The sequence below is a fragment of the Procambarus clarkii genome, chromosome 1 (assembly GCF_040958095.1).
Source record: "Procambarus clarkii isolate CNS0578487 chromosome 1, FALCON_Pclarkii_2.0, whole genome shotgun sequence".
In the NCBI taxonomy this organism is placed as follows: Eukaryota; Metazoa; Arthropoda; class Malacostraca; order Decapoda; family Cambaridae; genus Procambarus; species Procambarus clarkii.
Genome location: NC_091150.1, coordinates 57,403,070 through 57,424,395, shown reverse-complemented (window position 1 = coordinate 57,424,395; position 21,326 = coordinate 57,403,070). Strand labels below are relative to the sequence as shown.

The following is a 21,326-nucleotide window of genomic DNA, read 5'->3' as shown; positions in this document are numbered from 1 at the left end:
AGGAGTTGTTCACCCCTACCACACTGGCTGTGTTAGAAGCAGCAAACATGATACTTACTCTGCCACTGCAGTGCCTGGCTGCAAGAACAGTGTTCGTCTGTCGAGTTTGCGCAATCATCTCCGGCAAGCTTGTTCCTGATGGCTTTGCCAGCATCAACCAACAGAACCCGATACTGACAGCAGTCACAGTGAAGTTCATGTGGCTGAATGACAATCAAAGTTCCACCATCAAGATCACCTTCAAATCTCTGGAGAAGGTTATCAATGCGGCTGCAAACAGCTTCAGGTGCCTTGGAGTCGCCTGTACACCACATCAAATCACTAAGAAACGATACTTTGCCCTACGCCAGTGCTACAAGTACTACCAATATACCCACTTAACCAAGACGTGCACTCTTCAAGTCGCAAAATGCAGTATCTGTACTGGAGACCACCCCTTCGTGGACTGCCAGGCAGACTACCAACACTGTTTACTGTGTGATGGAGACCACACTGCATCTGAGTGCACCACACTTCAAGCTGAAATTCAGAAGATGTTTGAGGCCAGAAAAGCCTCAGCTACTCGTCGCCCAACATCATCCTTCAATATTCCAGCCCAAGCATTCCCAGAGCTCGCGTCCAGCAGAGCAACCGCATAGCAGTCCAGTCAATGGGAGAGTTGCTCCCACCAAAGCAGCCAATCGCCGACCCAGCCTTCGCCACCTCCACAGACCAGAAACCAATACCAGCGCAGTTCCTGCCCTACTTCATCTAGCTGACAGGATGGATGAATCAAACAACAGACTGCATAGCTGCACTTAACATACTTGTTGCTGCAAATGGTTTCACAACCCTCATTGTTTCTGATTACCTGCTTACTGCACATCCAACGGCGGGTACTCCTGCATCCCATGTTCCTGCATCAAACATCAATGTCCTAGAAGATGCACCCGCTGACTGCTTCTCCAACCACCCAGCCCACTGCTTACGATCGTGCAAGTGATCCTGCAGCCTCTGCTTCTGCAACTGTTCCTGCATCTGATCCTGCTACCATAGTTTCTACTTGTAAGGCTCCAGCACCTGCGCCTCCAACCACTGATCAAATAGCACCTGCAACACCTGACTCAGAAGACTAAGACCAGACACAGGATAAGACACCCCAAGGGGCGAGCGTGAAAGTGGGGAAAGAAGAAGAAGAAAGGGGGGGGGGAGAGGAAGTAGCTTTAGGAGGAGAAAAAGTGCCAGGGTTAAACCCAGCTGCGTGTCGTTATGTGGCGGCACTTGAGGCAAGTACTCAGTCGGGTGTTTCAGTGGCATCAACAGGGACATCACAAAACTCACATCATCGCAATGATTGACTCAAAAGCGTCATGGCTAAACTTTTATTGATAGTATGTGCTGAGTGTTAAGAGCTGGATATTTTTATGTAGATGCTGGGTGTTGAGAACTAGAGATTAACGAAATACAGAGTTTGGAGGACGAGGATCATGGATAGTGGAGAAGAGATCATGTGTGTTTCATAGGTGTCTAAGAGTGTGTAAGAGAAAATCAGTGTGTTGTTCGTGATAAAGAGAGGAGTCTGTCAATCTGTTTGTCTAGTAAAGATTGCCAATGGACATTGAGAGCAGAAATGCTAGTACCGTCATGGAGGCGGTCGATAGTATTGAAATCTTCCCATCAAATGTTGAGTATCCATCTATGTGCTCTATTTTGAATTTTCTGGAGTTTTAATTTATTAGTGGGTGCGGTTAAGGAAAGAGCAAGAAGAGCATATGTTAGGAGAGGTCTAATAAGTGTTTTATGGAGGTGCAGTTTTGTTTCAGGTTTGTTAAATCTAAGCCTGTATAATTTTGTCATGGGCTGGGGAGCTATTACATGTTTCTGTGCAATGTGTGTATGAAAGAGTAATTATCGATCAAATATAAGGACAAAAACTGTGGTGGAAAGAGATACAGAAATGTTAGTAGGATTAGGAGAGAACGTGAATAAAGTTGAACATGAACAGGGCGAGCAGCTCGTTTACAGAAAAAGTAGGTGATTTTAGATTTGTTGGAGTTGGTTTTAATGTGCCAGTCATACTCCCCTTCTGTTATAACATCGAGTTCCTCTTGTTTTTTCCATGATAATGTGTCTATGGAGTAGCTGGTGACAAGGTGAGAGAGACATCATCAGCATAGCAGAAAGTTAATGAAGTGCAATGAATAGGGTCAGGAATGTCGTTGATGTATAGGATGTAAAGTGTCTAGGCAAGAACAGAGCCTCCGGGAACACCGGCATGTAAGTTGAAGTAGTCTGAGTGTTGACGGAGGAAATTAATACTCATTGTCCTACTGTCTAAGTTGTTAGAAAGTAGTTTAGTGGTGATGAGAGGAAGATTAAAGTTATTGTATTTTGAATTTGAGGCCGTCATGCCAAACAGTGTCATAGGCCTTCTCAACGTCTTTAGTGATAAGTGCAGTCTTAGTCTTTGTTGATGGTTGATATTTATGTAATTTGTCATATACAAGGCGTCATGTGTGGACCGGTAAGGCCGGAAGTCACATTGTTTATTAGTGAGTAAGTCACTGTCTTCTAGGTGCCTTCTAAGTCTCATGTTGACTAGCCTTTCAAAGACTTTGCAAAGTGTCTCTAGAAGACTGATGACGTCTATAATTTTTGGGTCTGTGTGAGGTTTTCCAGGCTTTGGAATGAGAACATCAGTGGCAGATTTGAAGGGGAGAGGAAAATAACCAGAGGTAAGAGAGGCGTTGAATAAGTTAGTGATAGCAGCAATGATGGAGTTGGGGGGTAGTCGAAGGAGGGTATGTCTAATGCCAGACGCACCAGGGGCTCTACGGCGAGTGCCCATGAGAGCTGTCTTGACATCAGCTAAAGTCAGGGGAGTCTGTACGTCAGTGCGTGAGTTAAGGTTATTAAAGTGGATGAGGTCATCAGGACCTCGATAAAAGCCAAACGTATATGATTACACTCTGGCTTTCTGTTCCCGACACAATGAACTAATTACATTGTGTGAGAATCGGGAGTGATAACAAGCTAAGAGACGTTTAGTGCGAATAGAAGGAGTGAAATTGAAATGTGGTTTGTGCGTTGTTTGGGGAATGGAGATGTTTGCTGCATGAATGATGGCGTCTTGTATGTGGCGTGCTGGTGTGATGTTTGTCACTGAATTCATAAGTGAGATCAATGTGTTGTTGGAACATGTCCCAATTTGCCAAATGGTATGAGAAATGAGTAGTGCAGGGGATGAGAATAGGAGTGTTGGAAATTGTGAGAAATAAAGGAATGTGATCAGAGCCCGTAATGGGACCTGGTGAAACATAGTGTTGGAGGTTGTTGCCGAGTCTGTTGGTGAATATGAGATCAGGTCTGCCAGAACCTGCATGTATGAGAGAAGTGGAGAAGTCGGGGCCAAGGAAGGACAAGTTAGGCAAGTGAGAAAAACAGGCAAGTGAGTGTGGCTGAAGAGAGTGATGTTTTGCATGGGAATGCCAGTGTTAGGGTTGATGTAGGTGGTGCAGATGATGAGAGGGCCCATGTGAGTGTGGACGTTGATGGCAAGGAAATGTTTGTGAAGCCAGAGAGTGTGTGTGTAAGAGTTCGTGTTTATATTAAGATCGTATGAGTATTGCAACTCCTTCGTGTGCTTCATCAGGTGACTGGTAAGAGGGGTAGCCAAAATATTTGATTTTATGTGAGTTTGTAATATATGTGCTATTTATTAATAACACATAGGTCTCAATAAAATCTGCCTCAATTAAATCTGACACTATGTGTCTAATAGAGAAGGGGGCCGAGAGGGAAGTAACAGACGTTGTAGTATTTGTAGTAAGATTGGCAGTGGAGGTGACGATGTTGGAAGAGAAAGCAGTAGGTAGTACTTGGGGCTTGGGTAGGCTACTTTGGGATAGTTCAGGGTCTTCAGTATGGTCAGTGGTTCCGTTTTCTGTATCAGTCGGGATTGGGCTGGTTGGAGGTTCTGGGGAAACTACAGTATTCTCAGCAGCTGAAGTCATGATATTTTTGAGATTTGAGATATATACAAGAGTTGTTACATTCTTGTACAGCCACTAGTACGCGTAGCGTTTCGGGCAAGTCCTTAATCCTATGGTCCCTGGAATACGATCCCCTGCCGCGAAGAATCGTTTTTTCATCCAAGTACACATTTTACTGTTGCGTTAAACAGAGGCTACAGTTAAGGAATTGCGCCCAGTAAATCCTCCCCGGCCAGGATACGAACCCATGACATAGCGCTCGCGGAACGCCAAGCGAGTGTCTTACCACTACACCACGGAGACTGCCAATTTTGTGGAGTGTGGACTGTAGGTGAGAATGGAGCAGAGAGCTAGAGAGTAGGAGGAGGGATGGATATTAGGAAGACTACTGTGAGTGAGAAAACAGGGAAGATAGTCAGCAAAGTCCCGCCCATCATCATTAGATATCAGGTATGCAGCCTGCATATAGGCGGTGACTCGTTAATATAAGAGGTTCTGAAGAGGAGCAATATTGAGCTTCTGCAGGGAAGGAGCATTGGTCGTCTGCAGGGGAGGAATATTGGGCTTCTGCAGGGAAGGAGCATTGGGCTTCTGCAGGGGAGGAATATTGGGCTTCTGCAGGGGAGGAATATTGGGCTTCTGCAGGGAAGGAGCATTGGGCTTCTGCAGGGGAGGAATATTGGGCTTCTGCAGGGAAGGAGCATTGGTCGTCTGCAGGGGAGGAATATTGGGCTTCTGCAGGGAAGGAGCATTGGGCTTCTGCAGGGGAGGAATATTGGGCTTCTGTAGGGGAGGAATATTGGGCTTCTGCAGGGGAAGGAGCATTGGGCTTCTGCAGGGGAGGAATATTGGGCTTCTGCAGGGAAGGAGCATTGGGCTTCTGCAGGGGAGGAATATTGGGCTTCTGCAGGGAAGGAGCATTGGGCTTCTGCAGGGGAGGAATATTGGGCTTCTGCAGGGGAGGAATATTGGGCTTCTGCAGGGGAGGAATATTGGGCTTCTGCAGGGGAGGAATATTGGGCTTCTGCAGGGAAGGAGCATTGGGCTTCTGCAGGGGAGGAATATTGGGCTTCTGCAGGGGAGGAACATTGGGTTTCTGCAGAGAAGGAGCATTGGGCTTCTGCAGGGGAGGAATATTGGGCTTCTGCAGGGGAGGAATATTGGGCTTCTGCATGGGAGGAATATTGGGCTTCTGCAGGGGAGGAATATTGGGCTTCTGCAGGGGAGGAATATTGGGCTTCTGCAGAGAAGGAGCATTGGGCTTCTGCAGGGGAGGAATATTGGGCTTCTGCAGGGGAGGAATATTGGGCTTCTGCAGGGGAGGAATATTGGGCTTCTGCAGGGGAGGAATATTGGGCTTCTGCAGGGGAGGAATATTGGGCTTCTGCAGGGGAGGAGCATTGAATCTTGAGGTGTTTGGTATTAGGCACTGGGTATACCTCCATAGCAGTAATATCATTACACACAAAAATCACAATAACGTGATATATCAAATGTTCATGTGATATATCACGTTATTGTGATTTTCTGTGTGTATTGAAGTAGGGGCGTGAGAGGTAGAACTATTTGGTTGACAGAGCCCGAGTGCATGGGGGGAATTGTGTGACACCCCGGTAAGGCTTCAATAGAAGCCTCGGGAGCCTCATGAGGAAAGTACCACTCCCGGTTGCAATTATTTCGACCATGTCGTGGTACAGTTGACTAAGGCGCATCTGGGAACGCTCAGCGCATAGGTTCGAACCCTCATCGAGGCTCTTGTTGATTTGTTCAAGTAATATCATTCCTGTCTGAAATTTCTTGGGAGAGATTGTTGTTTTCCGGTACAGAAAGAACAGAGCTTTCAACATTACGTACAAAAACAGAGCATTTAGTTTTTTTGCGCAATAGGGAGCACATGAGTCAGAAAAGCTTGGGTAAGTTTACTACAAGCTGGTTCCTTAAAGCAGACAAAAAGGTGGTCTCCAGAGGCAAGGAAGAATTTGATGCTGTTGACATGTTTGATATGAGACGTGACAGGAGTTCCAGTGGCATTGAAGAAAGTAGTGATGCAGTCAATAGTGTCAATGGCTGCAGTGTTAGTGTAATTCATCTACAGACAGATGTAATTCATCTAAGCCATTGTGACTCACTTCCTACAGACAGTCCCGTGTTTTGTAGACAATCACTACGTAAATCCATAAAACTCACTGGGGGTGAGTGTGTAGGTCAGGTCTAGGACCTGACCTACACACTCCAAAAGATGTCAGGAACGTTGGTGTAGCCATGCGTAGCGCTCAAGCAGCGGGTTGCCTAACTCACACTTGGAGCGAGACGAATCCTTCCTCTTGCAACGTTGCCGAGGAAAGATGTGACTCAGAAAAAATCACCCATCGTCTAATGAGGACTCTGTGGACGTTGTCAACGACACCGCACCCACATCTCCAAGCGAAGAACATCTTCAAAAGTTATACATGACTGTGAATTCCTTACCATGACACTAAGGGAACTACAGAAAGAAGTGTACAAAGGAACAATGGGATCTCCAGAGAATCGACGCATGCCCTACGCCGTTAGTTTCCTGGCAGGACAAGTAGTACGAGTTGCTGTTCTTTCAAATGATATTCGGGCAACCTGCCTTATCACCCTTCTTCCCCCAGACCTGATAGACCAGCGCTACTATATACCTTCATTACCAGTGGTAAAGAAGACGCCAGTGATACCATTCAGACACGAAGTCAAATAAAGAAGAAAGAAGTCGTAGACGACGAATCAAGACTGAAAAATAAAGAAGAAAGACGACACCGCATGCGGAGAATCTCTACCAGGAATAAAGTATAACACTGCACCACCGCGTCTCCCTACAGAACCATGCCTCGTCGCCCAGCAAGTCATGTCGATTTCGCTCATCACAAGTCTTCCATTCTGCAGCTTGGCCAAGCTGCGGCACTTTTTCTACGACTTCGAAGCTTCCTCTCAAAGACTTTAGCTATACCCATTTCCCGCTTGCCCCATGGGTATCTTATCCTGTATATTGTTAGTGGAGTAAATGTTAGTGATAAAGTAACTCCAGAGACTCCGCCTGGCTCACCTGTTCAGCGAATCCTAAAGTGCAGGGGTTGGCTCTGGGGGCGAGCACAGACCTGACGAAGTTCATGCAGCGGCGACCACTCGCGCCGAAGAATGGGTCATTGGCGGGGATATCAATGGGGAGGCAAGATGGGTGGAGTAATGTTGGTTCCACAAAGCTACGGCCCTGGTTGCTGCAGCACTCCACCCCGCTCATGTTACCTGGCCAACCCAGACACGTCTTTGTTATCATCGGGAACAACTTAGTATATAATAACACATAAAGAACACGAGAAGATGGATTACATCACCATGGATTATGCAAAGAGGTAAAGGAAGGGTTCATCCAGGAAAAAAAGGAAGCAAAAGAGACAAAATTAACACTGGACAATAAAAGAAGAATAAGGGTACTAAGCGGAACAACTAGAAATAAAAAGAACAGATGAGAAAACAAGCCGTTCAAAATTATATATAAGTGGAGACCCGAAACACTAACTCAGAATACTGAATACAATTATTTACTGTGTGAAGACCTCCACAATAAATATTAACAGAACTTGACACTGATGCTACACGGTATGAGACAAGCGAGAGTTGTATTACAGAAAAGGCCTCATTATTCTCATATAAGAACATAATAATCACGGTAACTGCAGAAGGCCTTTTGGCCCATAAAAGGCAGTTCATATTTATATCCACCCAAACTTATTCATTTGGGTGGGAGTAGCCATATTTGTCAGGGAAAATCTGAAATGTAGTCTCAAAGAGGGAATCAAAACTGAGCCACACACATAAACTATTTGGTTACAGTTAAACGAAAAAGCTAAAAAAAACTTATAATAGGAGTTATATAAAGGCCCACAAACATAGACAGAATGGAAGCAACGCATCTATGGGATGAAATAGCTAGAGCATCTCGGTCAAACAGGATTTGCGTCATGGGGTGACTTTAATTTAAGTGGAATAAACTGGCCTAACAGAACAAGGAATAACGAAGCAGAAGATTTTCTAGAATTAATAGACGATTGCTTCCTTTAGCAACACATTAAGGAATCAACGAGTGAAATTAATATTTTAGACTTAACTAACAGGGAGTTAACGAATAGGGAGTTAACTAACAGTGAGACACAAATTAATGACATCGAAATAATGAGTGAGCTAGGGAACAGTGATCATAAAGAAATCAGATTTAGCATTGATTAGAATAAATTTGTTGGCGAAAATTCTGTTAAAGTGCCAGATTTCAGAAAAGCAGATTTTAATGGCCTATGCAATTTTTTGAGTGAAATCTTTTTAACTAGTCTTTCATGTGGTATTATATAAAAAAAAAAATAAATGTACCTGGATTCAAGGTACACAACGTACGTAAGGTACAAACCTTACCACTATCAACTGCTTCAACTATGCTGGAATAAAATGATAGCAAATTTGTTAAACATAAACGAATATTTGCAAAACCATGTAGTGACTCATTTATTACTTTATGTTTTTCAAGGTGAAGATGAATGGTATTTGCAGTTATCGATTCAAGTAACTTTCCCACAATAGACGTTAAGCTAATTGGCCGATAGTTGACGCAAGTGATCTATCTCCTTTCTTAAAAATTGGTACCACATTAGCTACCTTCCATGACTCTGGCACTCTGCCTGACTCTATTGATTTATTAAATATGGTAGACAGTGGCTCGGAAAGCTCCTCTTTGCATTCTTTAAGCACCCTGGCAAACACTTCATCCGGCCCTGGGGATTTGTTTGGTTTATGTTTTACTATTTGTTTAATTACATCCTCCCTGGTAACTGCTAAACTAATCAACCTGTCCTCCTCCCCACCCACATAGACTTGTTCAGCTGAAGGCATATTGTTAAGTTCCTCTTTAGTAAATACAGATATAAAATATTTATTAAAAATACTACTCATCTCTTTGTCATTATCCGTTATCTGACCTGTCTCAGTTTTTAATGGACCTATCCTTTCCCTAATCTTTGTTCGATATAACTGAAAAAACTTTAGGATTTGTCTTTGCTTGCCCTGCTATGCGAACTTCATAGTTTCTTTTTGCCCTCCTTATTTCTTTTTTAAAATTTCTAACCAGTTGTACGAATTCCTGTTCTAAACTGACTTCCCCATTTAATCCTTTTGTACCAGGCTCTCTTTCTAACTATAAGGTGATTTCTGTGTGTAACTATAAGGTTCATCAGATCCATTGTTATCAATTTCAGATCATTAGTATTCGATCTATTCAATTTGTATGTTATACTACGTTCCTGTACTTTGCTTAGAATATTTTTAAATAAGTTATATTTTGAATCAACATCGAAATCCCTTTTTACATCACCTATCGCTGGGTTCACGTCTCGATACAAGACCGGCCCATCCCACCCCCCCCCTCCCCCCTTATGCCCAGGACTATCTAATCCATTTCACCCAAAAAATTGCATAGGCCATTAAAATTAGCTTTCCGGGAAATCTGGCACTACCAGATTTTTCGCATACAAATCTATTCTATTTAATGCTAAATCTGATTTCTTTATAGTCACTGTTCCCTAGCTCACTCCCTATTTCGATGTCATTAATTTGTGTTTCCCTGTTAGTTAACACTAAATCTAAAATAAATATTTTCCCGCGTTGGTTCCTTAATGTGTTGGCTAAGAAAGAAATAGTCAATTAATTCTAGAAAATCTTCTGCTTCATTATTCCCTGTTCTGTTAAACCAATTTACTTCACTAAAATTAAAGTCACCCATGACACAAATACTGCTAGACTTAGATGCTCTAGATATTTCATCCCATAGGTGCTTTGCTTCCATCCTGCCTAGGTTTGGTGGCCTGTATGTAGCTCCTATTATAAGATTATTTGCTTTTTCGTTTAATTCTATCCAAATAGATTCTGTGTGTTGCTCAGTTTTGATTCCCTCTTTGAGACTACAATTAAAATTTTCCCTAACATATATGGCTACTCCCCCTCCTCGTCTAACATATCTATCCGCGTGAAATAGTTTAAATCCATTTATTTGAGATTCAGCTAATAGTTCTCTATTTTCTACATTCGTCCACGTTACAGTAAGTGCTATAATATATATTTTTTTCTGTGCAGACAAGAGCATTTAAATCGTTTATTTTGTTTTTTAAGACTTCTACTGTTAGTGTAATATAACCTAAGTGTATTGTTATTTTGCGGCCCTTCTCTTTCCCTGATCATTTTGTCAATTTGTTTCCCCCACAAACACATACTTTTATTACTTCATTTCTCCATATCAGTTCCCATACCACTATCTACTAATAGTTTAACCCAAACCCAAACAAACGCCTCCAATCACTAGTTTCAACGAGTTCGCAACAACACCAACCCCAGCCCTCGATAGATGCACCCCATCACGAGCATATATTTCATTTCTTCCATAGAAAGAAATACCCGAAACGCTTTGCGTAATAGTGGCTTTAGGCATTGTATGTACTAGCTCTATCTATAAATCCATTAACTTTTGTATCTTACCTTGTATGTATGTACCTTACCTGAATAAAAATTTATTTATTTATTTATTTATACAAGTGTTCCCAGTTATCTATGAAAGGTATTGCATTTGATTTGCAATATCTTTCCAGCCGGCAATTGACACCAAGCGCCCTCGACATCCATTCATTTCCAACTCCCTTTCTTGGAAGAATGCCACATATGATCGGGATTCCTTCCTTGCTCCTAAATAATTCTATGGCTGTCTTAGACCTCTATATCAGTTCCTCACCTCACCTTGAAGTAATAGTGAATCTTTTTCCATGTTCATTTCCCTCCCGATTTTTGTATCATCGGCAAATTTGGAAATATTGCTGCTCAAACATGAATCTAAATCATTTATATATATGTGAACAAGCCTGAATGGTCCCCAGGACTATATACGAATGAAATATATATATATATATATTATGAATAACATAGGTCCCAGGACAGAGCCTTGAGGCACTCCACTTACAACATTTTCCCCGTCTGACTTAACCCCATTTATATTAACTCTTTGTTTCCTTTGGTATAGAAATGCCCTAAAATTCTGGGTTCATTAAATATAATAAATTATATTATGCTTATAATTATATATATATATATATATATATATATATATATATATATATATATATATATATATATATATATATATATATATATATATATGCAATTGACGATCACAAAACACTGATCATTTTATGCGGAAAATCCACAGAGAAATATGAAGAGGCAATAATAATCTTGGAAGCCTCATTTCATATTTCTCTGTGGATTTTCCGCATATATATATATATATATATATATATATATATATATATATATATATACGTCTAACCTACGCTTGAAACAATCAAGAGATCCTATTTCTATTATGTTACGCCAACCATTTCTGTCCCGCCCGGGAATCGAACCCGGAATTCTCAATTGTGAGTCGCAAACGAACCCGACTGTACTACCGGGGCAGTAACCCGAGTCCCGTCCCTGGTCTCTACCGGGTCCTAGATATTACTTACAAATACAAATATTTATCCAGGTAAAGTACATACATACAAGGTGAAATACAAAAGTTGATGGATTTATAGATAGAGCTAGTACATACAACGCCTAAAGCCACTATTACGCAAAGCGTTTCGGGCAGTAAGCACTTAGCAGTAAGCACCCTCCAACACAGGCCGCAGACTGGTCGATACTTACCGAGCCTACTGATGGGAGTGTGGGTGAGGTCATGGTCAATGAACTGACCCCACTGCATGACGGAGAGGGTCAGGTCTGGGCTGGGTCGGTCCTGGTCGCCCACAATACTGGTCGACACCAGCCTGGCAGACGGTAGTTCACCACCCGTCACACTCCGACGCGGCCGAGAGAGTCCTGTACGGAAAACAGCAAATGTTTACAAATATGTTGACTGTTGAGTCGAATTTTGCCTTTTGTTTATCTTGATATAACTGTTATAGGGCTGTACAGGACTGTTACCCTGGTATGACAGTTTATTTGTCATTAATTCATTGGTCTGTGTTAATGAGTTTGATGTGTTCGTCTGTGTTCATCAGTTTGTTTGTTCAGTGTTGATGAATTTGGTATGTTGGTCTGTGTTGATGAGTTTGGTATGTTGGTCTGTGTTGATGAGTTTGGTATGTTGGTCTGTGTTGATGAGTTTGGTATGTTGGTCTGTGTTGAGTTTAGAATGTTGGTCTGTGTTGAGTTTAGAATGTTGGTCTGTGTTGAGTTTAGATTGTTGGTCTGTGTTGATGAGTTTGGTATGTTGGACACAGAGTAATCACACTAACGTGACTGAAAAAAATTAGATCGATGAGATCAATGAGAAAATCCATAGTACCCGTACCTAACCTTGCGATGATTTCGGGGCTTTGCGTCTCTGCGGCCCGGTCCTCGACCACAATACTGACCACGAGGCCCGGTCCTCGACCAGGCCTCCTGGTTGCTGGACTGGTCAACCAAGCTGTTGGACGCGGCTGCTCGCAGCCTGACGTATGAATTACAGCCTGGTTGATCAGGTATCCTATGGAGGTGTTTATCAAGTTCTCTCTTGAATACTGTGAGGGGTCGGCCAGTTATGTCTGTTATGTGTAGTGGAAGCGTGTTGAACAGTCTCGGGCCTCTGATGTTGATAGAGTTCTCTCTCAGAGTATCTGTTGCACCTCTGCTTTTCAACGGGGGTATTCTGCACATCCTGCCATGCCTTCTGGTCTCATGTGATGTTATTTCTGTGTGCAGGTTTGGGACCAGCCCCTCTAATATTTTCCACGTGTAAATTATTATGTATCTTTCCCGCCTGCGCTCAAGAGAATACAGATTAAGGCATTTTAGTCTGTCCCAATAGTTTAGATGTTTTACTGAGTGGATTCTAGCAGTAAAGGATCTCTGCACGTTCTCCAGGTCAGCAACTTCTCCGCTTTGAAAGGGTCTGTCATTGTGCAGCAGTACTCCACTCTAGAGAGCACTAGCGTCTTGAAAAGTATCATCATTGGTATAGCATCTCTAGTTTGAAAGGTTCTTGTTATTCAACCTGTCATTTTTTCTTGCAGTTGTGACGGCTACTTTATTGTGTTCTTTAATGGTAAGGTCTTCCGATATGAGTACATCCAGATCCTTTACATTGCCTTTTCGTTCTATGTTATGATTTGCCTGAGTTTTGCACGTGATTTCCGTTTTTATATTTTATTTTTTTCCGTAGCGCATGAGCTGGAACTTATCCACACAGAAATCACAATAAAACTGGAACTTATCTTCATTACTTCCAAATTATTTGCTGTAGCCCATCGAAAGACCTGATTTACATCTGTTTGGAGGTTTGCTGTGTCCTCTATGTTGTCTACTCTCATAAAAATGCTAGTGTTATCTGCAAAGGATGATACAGTATTATTGATTGTGCCCTTGTCTATGTCGGATATGAGGATAAGAAAAAGTACTGGAGCAAGCACAGTACCCTGGGGGACTTAGCTCTTCACGGTTGATGGTCCGGATTTTATTTTGTTGACAATTACACATTGGGTTCTGTTAGTCAGGAAATTATAGATCCATCTGCCTGTTTTTCCGGTAATTTCTTTTGAACGCATTTTGTGTGAAATAACATCATGGTTACATTTGTCGAAACTTTTGCGAAATCTTTGTTAATTACATCAGTGTTTTGTTTATCTTGAATAGCATCTAAGACCATGTCATAGTGGTCCAGTAACTGTGGTATGCAAGAGCGCCCAGTTCTGAAACCATGTTGTCCAGGGTTATGGAGATGCTGTAATTCCATGTATTTTGTAATCTTTCTTCGTAGCACTCTTTCAAAGATTTTTATGATGTGTGATGTTAGTACTATTGGTCTGTAATTTTTTGCCTCTGCCTTATTTCGTCCTTTATGGAGTGGTGCTATCTCTGCTGTTTTTAGTATGTCAGTGATAATGCCAGTATCTACTCTCTGTCTCCAAAGAATGTGACGGGCCTGCGATAATGTTTTTTTTTGTTACAGTTCTTGATGAATATAGAGTTCCAAGAATCAGGGCCTGGTGCAGAGTGCACAGGCATACTGTCTATGGCTTCTTCAAAATCCAGTGGGAATAGCGTGACATCCGATATATGATATGATGATGGTATCACATCCATGAAAAATTCATTTGGATTTTCAATCTTCAGTGTGTTTAGTGGCTCGTTGAAAACAGAGTCGCAGTGATTCCTCAGTATTTCGCTCATTTCTTTGTTTTCATCTGTAAAGGTTCCATCTCCCTTTCGCAGGGGCCCGATACTATAATGTCGTTTTTTATCTTGATGTTGCATAGGAGAAAAAATGCTCCGGATTTCCCTCTATTTCACTGATGGCCTTTTGCTTTCTTTGTCTCTCCTGAATTTCGTATGATTTTTGTATTTTTCTTCCTAACCTTCTTCGCCGTTCTTGAGATGCTGGGATGAGGGTTCGAACTTATACGGTGGGTACACACAGAAATCACAGTAACGTGATAGAGCACATGAACAAATCCACAAGAGCCGTGATGAGGATTCGAACCTATGTACGGGATGTTTCCAGATGCGCCTTAGTCAACTGTACTACAACATGATCTTTTCTTTTAACTATGTCGTGGTACAGTTAACTAAGACGCATCTGGGAACATCCCGTGCATAAGTTCGAACCTTGATCACGGCCCTAGTAGACTTGTTCATTTGATATACCACGTTATTGTGATTTGTGTGTGTATTGAAGGGCGTAAAGATAGAACATCCGGTTGAGAGTGCCCGGGTGCATGGCGGAATTGTGTGAAACCCCAATTGGGCTTTGGAGCAGCTTCAAGATCCTTGTGAGGACAGTAGCGCTCCAGGTTCCTATTCTTTTGACCATGTTGTGGTACAGTTGACTAAGGCTTAGTTTAGAATGTTGATCTGTGTTGATGAGTTTAGTATGTTGATCTGTGTTGATGAGTTTAGTATGTTGATGAGTTTAAAATGTTGATCTATGTTGATGAGTTTAGTATGTTGATCTATGTTGATGAGTTTAGTATGTTGATGAGTTTAAAATGTTGATCTATGTTGATGAGTTTAGTATGTTGATGAGTTTAAAATGTTGATCTATGTTGATGAGTTTAGTATGTTGATCTATGTTGATGAGTTTAGTATGTTGATCTATGTTGATGAGTTTAGTATGTTGATCTATGTTGATGAGTTTAGTATGTTGATCTATGTTGATGAGTTTAGTATGTTGATCTATGTTGATGAGTTTAGTATGTTGATCTATGTTGATGAGTTTAGTATGTTGATCTATGTTGATGAGTTTAGTATGTTGATCTATGTTGATGAGTTTAGTATGTTGATCTATGTTGATGAGTTTAGTATGTTGTTCTGTGTTGATGAGTTTAGTATGTTGATCTGTGTTGATGAGTTTAGTATGTTGATCTATGTTGATGAGTTTAGTATGTTGATCTGTGTTGATGAGTTTAGTATGTTGATCTATGTTGATGAGTCTAGTATGTTGATCTGTGTTGATGAGTTTAGTATGTTGATCTGTGTTGATGAGTTTAATATGTTGATCTGTGTTGATGAGTTTAGTATGTTGATCTGTGTTGATGAGTTTAGTATGTTGATCTATGTTGATGAGTTTAGTATGTAGATCCGTGTTGATGAGTTTAGTATGTTGATCTATGTTGATGAGTTTAGTATTGTAGTAAAAGTGTTGTATATATATCATGCCTGGCTGGAGTTACTGTTGTACCTGATGGGTGCTCGCTTGACTGTTACTGTTTGGTGACCGGCAGATCAGCTGTGACTCACATGTATACAGGTCGGTGTAATGTACTCTTATTTTCTGTTTGTTTTAGCTTTAGTTGATTATGAAATATGTTTATCGTTATAGTGAACAGAAAGTGTTTAAACTGTATATATATATATATATATATATATATATATATATATATATATATATATATATATATATATATATATATATATATATATATATATATTGTATATTATATGGCTTGGTATTGCTGCAGGATGTAACTGTACTTTAATTATTCTATCAACAAAGCCACAAGTCTGGCGAAGCTTTAGATCACATAAGAACATAAGAACAAAGGTCACTGCAGAAGGCCTATTGGCCCATACGAGGCAGCTCCTATTTATAACCTACCTCAAGTATGTTCATCTGTAATAATGAGTTAAGTTTGTTGGTCTGTGTTGATGAATTACTGCTTTAATATGCTGATTTCTGAGCTGCCTTGAAAAGTCTTTCTTGCTGGAATGATGAGCGTATTTCATTCCAGTCTTATGATGATGATGTGTTTTGATAAGTTTTCGTAATTACTTTCTTTGATATCTTTCACAATGACTTACTGCTATACCGGATTTTCTTGTTACTTAGATAAGGTAATGATGAACTAACATACTGCCTCATGATAAAATTAAATGGTGTTGGGTTATCTTGGCATGTTAGACGGCATTGGTGTTTTGTGGTCACTATCTTGTCATTTTGATAATAAATTAAAGTTGAGTAAAGCTTGAAAAGGCACGTAATATCCCTCTTATCTTCATTATTTAGAAGCACCTACAGCGTTTTACTCTGAAAGTGAAAATGAACATTGAGTGTTTGCCGCAGTCATGATCAATGAACATCATGAGGCTGCAATGAACTATAAGAGTTGTTCAGGCCAAGAGTAAATATAGTGAGGACTGTAGTAGCACTCACCGTCGCTGTAGTATAGTGAGGACTGTGGCAACACCGTCGCTGTAGTATAGTGAGGACTGTGGCAACACTCACCGTCGCTGTAGTATAGTGAGGACTGTGGCAACACCGTCGCTGGAGTATAGTGAGGACTGTGACAGCACTCACCGTCGCTGTAGTATAGTGAGGACTGTGGCAACACCGTCGCTGTAGTATAGTGAGGACTGTGGCAACACTCACCGTCGCTGTAGTATAGTGAGGACTGTGGCAACACCGTCGCTGTAGTATAGTGAGGACTGTGGCAACACTCACCGTCGCTGTAGTATAGTGAGGACTGTGGCAACACCGTCGCTGTAGTATAGTGAGGACTGTGACAGCACTCACCGTCGCTGTAGTATAGTGAGGACTGTGGCAAAACCGTCGCTGTAGTATAGTGAGGACTGTGGCAACACTCACCGTCGCTGTAGTATAGTGAGGACTGTGGCAACACCGTCGCTGTAGTATAGTGAGGACTGTGACAGCACTCACCGTCGCTGTAGTATAGTGAGGACTGTGGCAAAACCGTCGCTGTAGTATAGTGAGGACTGTGGCAACACTCACCGTCGCTGTAGTATAGTGAGGACTGTGGCAACACCGTCGCTGTAGTATAGTGAGGACTGTGGCAACACCGTCGCTGTAGTATAGTAAGGACTGTGGCAACACTCACCGTCGCTGTAGTATAGTGAGGACTGTGGCAACACTCACCGTCGCTGTAGTATAGTGAGGACTGTGGCAACACTCACCGTCGCTGTAGTATAGTGAGGACTGTGGCAACACTCACCGTCGCTGTAGTATAGTGAGGACTGTGGCAACACTCACCGTCGCTGTAGTATAGTGAGGACTGTGGCAACACCGTCGCTGTAGTATAGTGAGGACTGTGGCAACACTCACCGTCGCTGTAGTATAGTGAGGACTGTGGCAACACTCACCGTCGCTGTAGTATAGTGAGGACTGTGACAACACTCACCGTCGCTGTAGTATAGTGAGGACTGTGGCAACACTCACCGTCGCTGTAGTATAGTGAGGACTGTGGCAACACCGTCGCTGTAGTATAGTAAGGACTGTGGCAACACTCACCGTCGCTGTAGTATAGTGAGGACTGTGGCAACACTCACCGTCGCTGTAGTATAGTGAGGACTGTGGCAACACTCACCGTCGCTGTAGTATAGTGAGGACTGTGGCAACACTCACCGTCGCTGTAGTATAGTGAGGACTGTGGCAACACCGTCGCTGTAGTATAGTGAGGACTGTGGCAACACTCACCGTCGCTGTAGTATAGTGAGGACTGTGGCAACACTCACCGTCGCTGTAGTATAGTGAGGACTGTGACAACACTCACCGTCGCTGTAGTATAGTGAGGACTGTGGCAACACTCACCGTCGCTGTAGTGTGGAAGACTGAGTCTCTGGAAGCCGGTCCTGGCCTGGCCCCACATGGGGTGGTCCAGGTTGTTGCAGGAGCCGTCGATGGTGCGGTAGATCCTGTCCTTCTCCTGGCACACGGGGTCCCTCGGACAGGTCTCAGAGAGGACGGTGGTGGACAGGTCAAACTGCTGCAGACCAAACCCAGCCTCCAGGGGAGTCAGATCAAACCTATTCACCGGAGACACAAAATTATGTTTCTGGCTAGTTTAGACAAAGAAATAACGTCCGTCTGGTTAGGTGTTACATAATAGCTTTGAATGTGTGTTTACTTGACTATATTTGAGCCTGTCCTCAGAGTAAAGTAATTATCACGAGACAATTCATTCTCACACCAACTGGATAGTTATCTGACACTTGATATGGTCTGAAAGCATATTACATTCCAATAATAGTCTACATGTAAACTGGCAAGTGAACCTTTATCCTAAGCAGAGAATATTATCAAACTATAATTTCATTGTATTATAAATCGTTAGTTTAAAATATAAAATCTATGCATAACTCATTTTCTTTTAAATTGTCTGAAGAATCTGGTTTTCTGTAAATAAAATTCTATGGGGTACTCAAATACTTTTTGACGTTCATATTTCACATATCTGAGAATAATACACCATTTAAAAGTAATCAAAAGATAACCAAACTTAACATAACCTTAGCCTGATCTTAACCTAACCTAACCTTACCTTTTCCAAACCTAACTTTAACCTAACCCAGTCATGGATAAGACGTAGATAATAGTACTAATAACATATCAGTTTTGAAGCGATTACCTCCAGGGAACCTCCTCCCTATGGATAGGTTGCTATCTATATATTGTTATGAACCCCATGTAGCCTCATGATATAGGTCCGCCCCCCCACACTGAGTTATTCCCAATCTGACCATAGTGAGGAGTCGGGGACATTAAATAGGGGAAGAAACCGTCATTAAATATGACCAAGGAGGAGATAAGTCACGGATGAACATCTTTGATAAAACTTGGAAGTGAGAGGACGACTGTATGTGAATGTCGTGTGCAAAAATGACGTCATCGTGGGAGCATGTCGTGTGCGAAGGTCTTAAGACATCACGTCGTGAGAAGGTCCGAGGAGAATGTTACGAATCAGTTAATTACCTGATTCTAACTAAGAATTAAATATGAAATAATTACATATTTTCAGCCCTCAATTTATTGGTTGGATGAAATTGCATACTATTATGCTTCATTATATAAGTATTTTGTTATAATTTTGTATCATGTTGTCATGTGTCAGCATTGATAGTATTCTTTCATATATGTTGTGGGTTTATTATGATTACGAGGAGTCAGTAGGGCATATCTTAGTGGACATGACCATATAAGAAAGTTTTGTCACCAGCAGTGGTGTACGCATCGTGACCCTGTAATTATTTCTTGTATTGTATTCATATCATTGAAATATTTTAGTATTATGTAAAGTGTATATATAATGTTTATACTTGTGTTTCGAGTGATTATTCTCAGTATGTCAAAGTGTCTGAATGAATTTGTATCTGATATATTTTGGTAACTGTGTGGACGCCACGCGTCTAGGCGTGGGAAGAAGCCAACAACCCGTCCTCTTAAAATAACGTCGCTTTTCGCTCGTAAGCGCGCTATGGCCAAAAATGGACGTAATTTGAAATTAAATCGGCTCACGAAAGTGATGTACTGTCCGGTTTTCTGTATGAGTCCTCCGGCTTACTCGGTTAGGTTAGGAGAGGAAACTTTTAATTAACGGTTTTCATGACGTTTTGAAACCTTAGGAGAACTTCTTGCCCTCCTAACCTACCAGAGGACCCTCAACTTCCTGTTTTGAAAAAAAAAAATCCAAAATTTATGTTCAATTATTATTCATTTTCAAATTACGTCCATATTCAGCCATACGGGCAAACGGCCAAATTCTGAGGAACAGGTTGTACACAGCGTCAGTTGTATGGAGCTGGTCGGACCTCTGTTTTAGATAAGTCTATTTGGTTACTATTTATATTTATTGTGATTGACAAGATGTCTGGTTAGACTATTAATCATATTATATGCCATCTATCTTGTATAGTATTAGTCATTAATCAGTGCTTAGAGGTGTTATTACACCCCATTGTAGTATAAAGATTATTTCTGGATGTTAAGGGCTTATTTTATGTTGTGAGCTATTGTGCCCCATCATGCAGTATATTGATGTTGACATATAGACAGTTGTGTTTTACTTCCCTAGACATATTTTTGATAATAATTGTGAGGTCAGTTTGACATGATTTACAACTGTACGGCAACATGAACCATATCCAGCTGCACTGTGGTGTAACAGAGAAGAATGCACGTCGTCGCTCCAGACGAGGAAAGATATTTGTGACTTGTGGAGAAGAATTTGTGAGGAGCTTCAAGAGTGACGTGTGAGGAAGCTGTGGGAGGGCGATTAGTGACATATATCTTAATTAGTGGCAACGAGTAGGAGCGACCTGAAGCCAGTTGAGTCGTCTTGCCCTTGGGAACCATGGTGGTGAATCCTTTAAGAGGATTATTTTCGGCAGGTGTACCTGATTGGCACCTGTCCCGTGACCCTTGACATGCTAGTCAAGATTTAAAGGAGCTCATTAGTGGTGGTCAAATAGAAGATTGTGTGGGCGACTTATCAGAGCGCCATATTTGGACGTCATGTCGACGAACATCGCTGTCTCTATATTTTGCGGTAAGAGCGGTATTGAACTGCTGTATGTTGCTTGTTGCAGTGAGATCGTTTGCCCAGCGATCTTGTATAATGTTTATGAATGTAGATTAGAAAGTTTGTGGAAATAATGAAATGATATAATGAGTTTAAGGTGAATTGACATTATGGAGGAGGGAGCGACACATGGTCGCTCGGCTGGGGTCAGTGGCTGACTGAGAAGAGCGCCCCTGGGGCCCTGGCGAATGGATATTTTCGGTGTGGACTCGTCCTGGTATGGGAGAACCCTCACAGTACAGGCAGGGACGCGAAATATGGAATTGTGAGGAGGATTTTATTTAATGAATGTTATTTGTGGTTTGATGGGAGGATATTTTTGTTATTGTGTGGTAATAGAATTACAGGTTATGTATGATGGACATGGTGCGTCTAGAGTTGATGTAGCAGTGGTACATGGTAGACACGATTCGTCATTAGTTGATGTAGCAGCGATATAGGAGAAGCTGCTGCAAGAGGATCTACTTAATTT

At 41.7% G+C, this 21,326-nt stretch overlaps 1 protein-coding gene across 1 annotated transcript in view; it reads right to left on the bottom strand.

The window, feature by feature from the left end:
* The window catches only part of LOC123750707 (chorion peroxidase), a 48,338-nt gene extending 27,637 nt beyond the window's left edge, over positions 1 to 20,701 (bottom strand). The window contains exons 1-4 of the mRNA XM_069322867.1: positions 20,670 to 20,701; positions 18,088 to 18,302; positions 11,709 to 11,882; positions 7,039 to 7,238 (exon numbers count right to left, since the gene is read on the bottom strand). Coding sequence (XP_069178968.1) covers positions 7,039 to 7,238; positions 11,709 to 11,882; positions 18,088 to 18,302; positions 20,670 to 20,701 — 621 coding nt within the window. The remainder of the gene's footprint in view (positions 1 to 7,038; positions 7,239 to 11,708; positions 11,883 to 18,087; positions 18,303 to 20,669) is intronic.
* Positions 20,702 to 21,326: the final 625 nt, after the last annotated feature.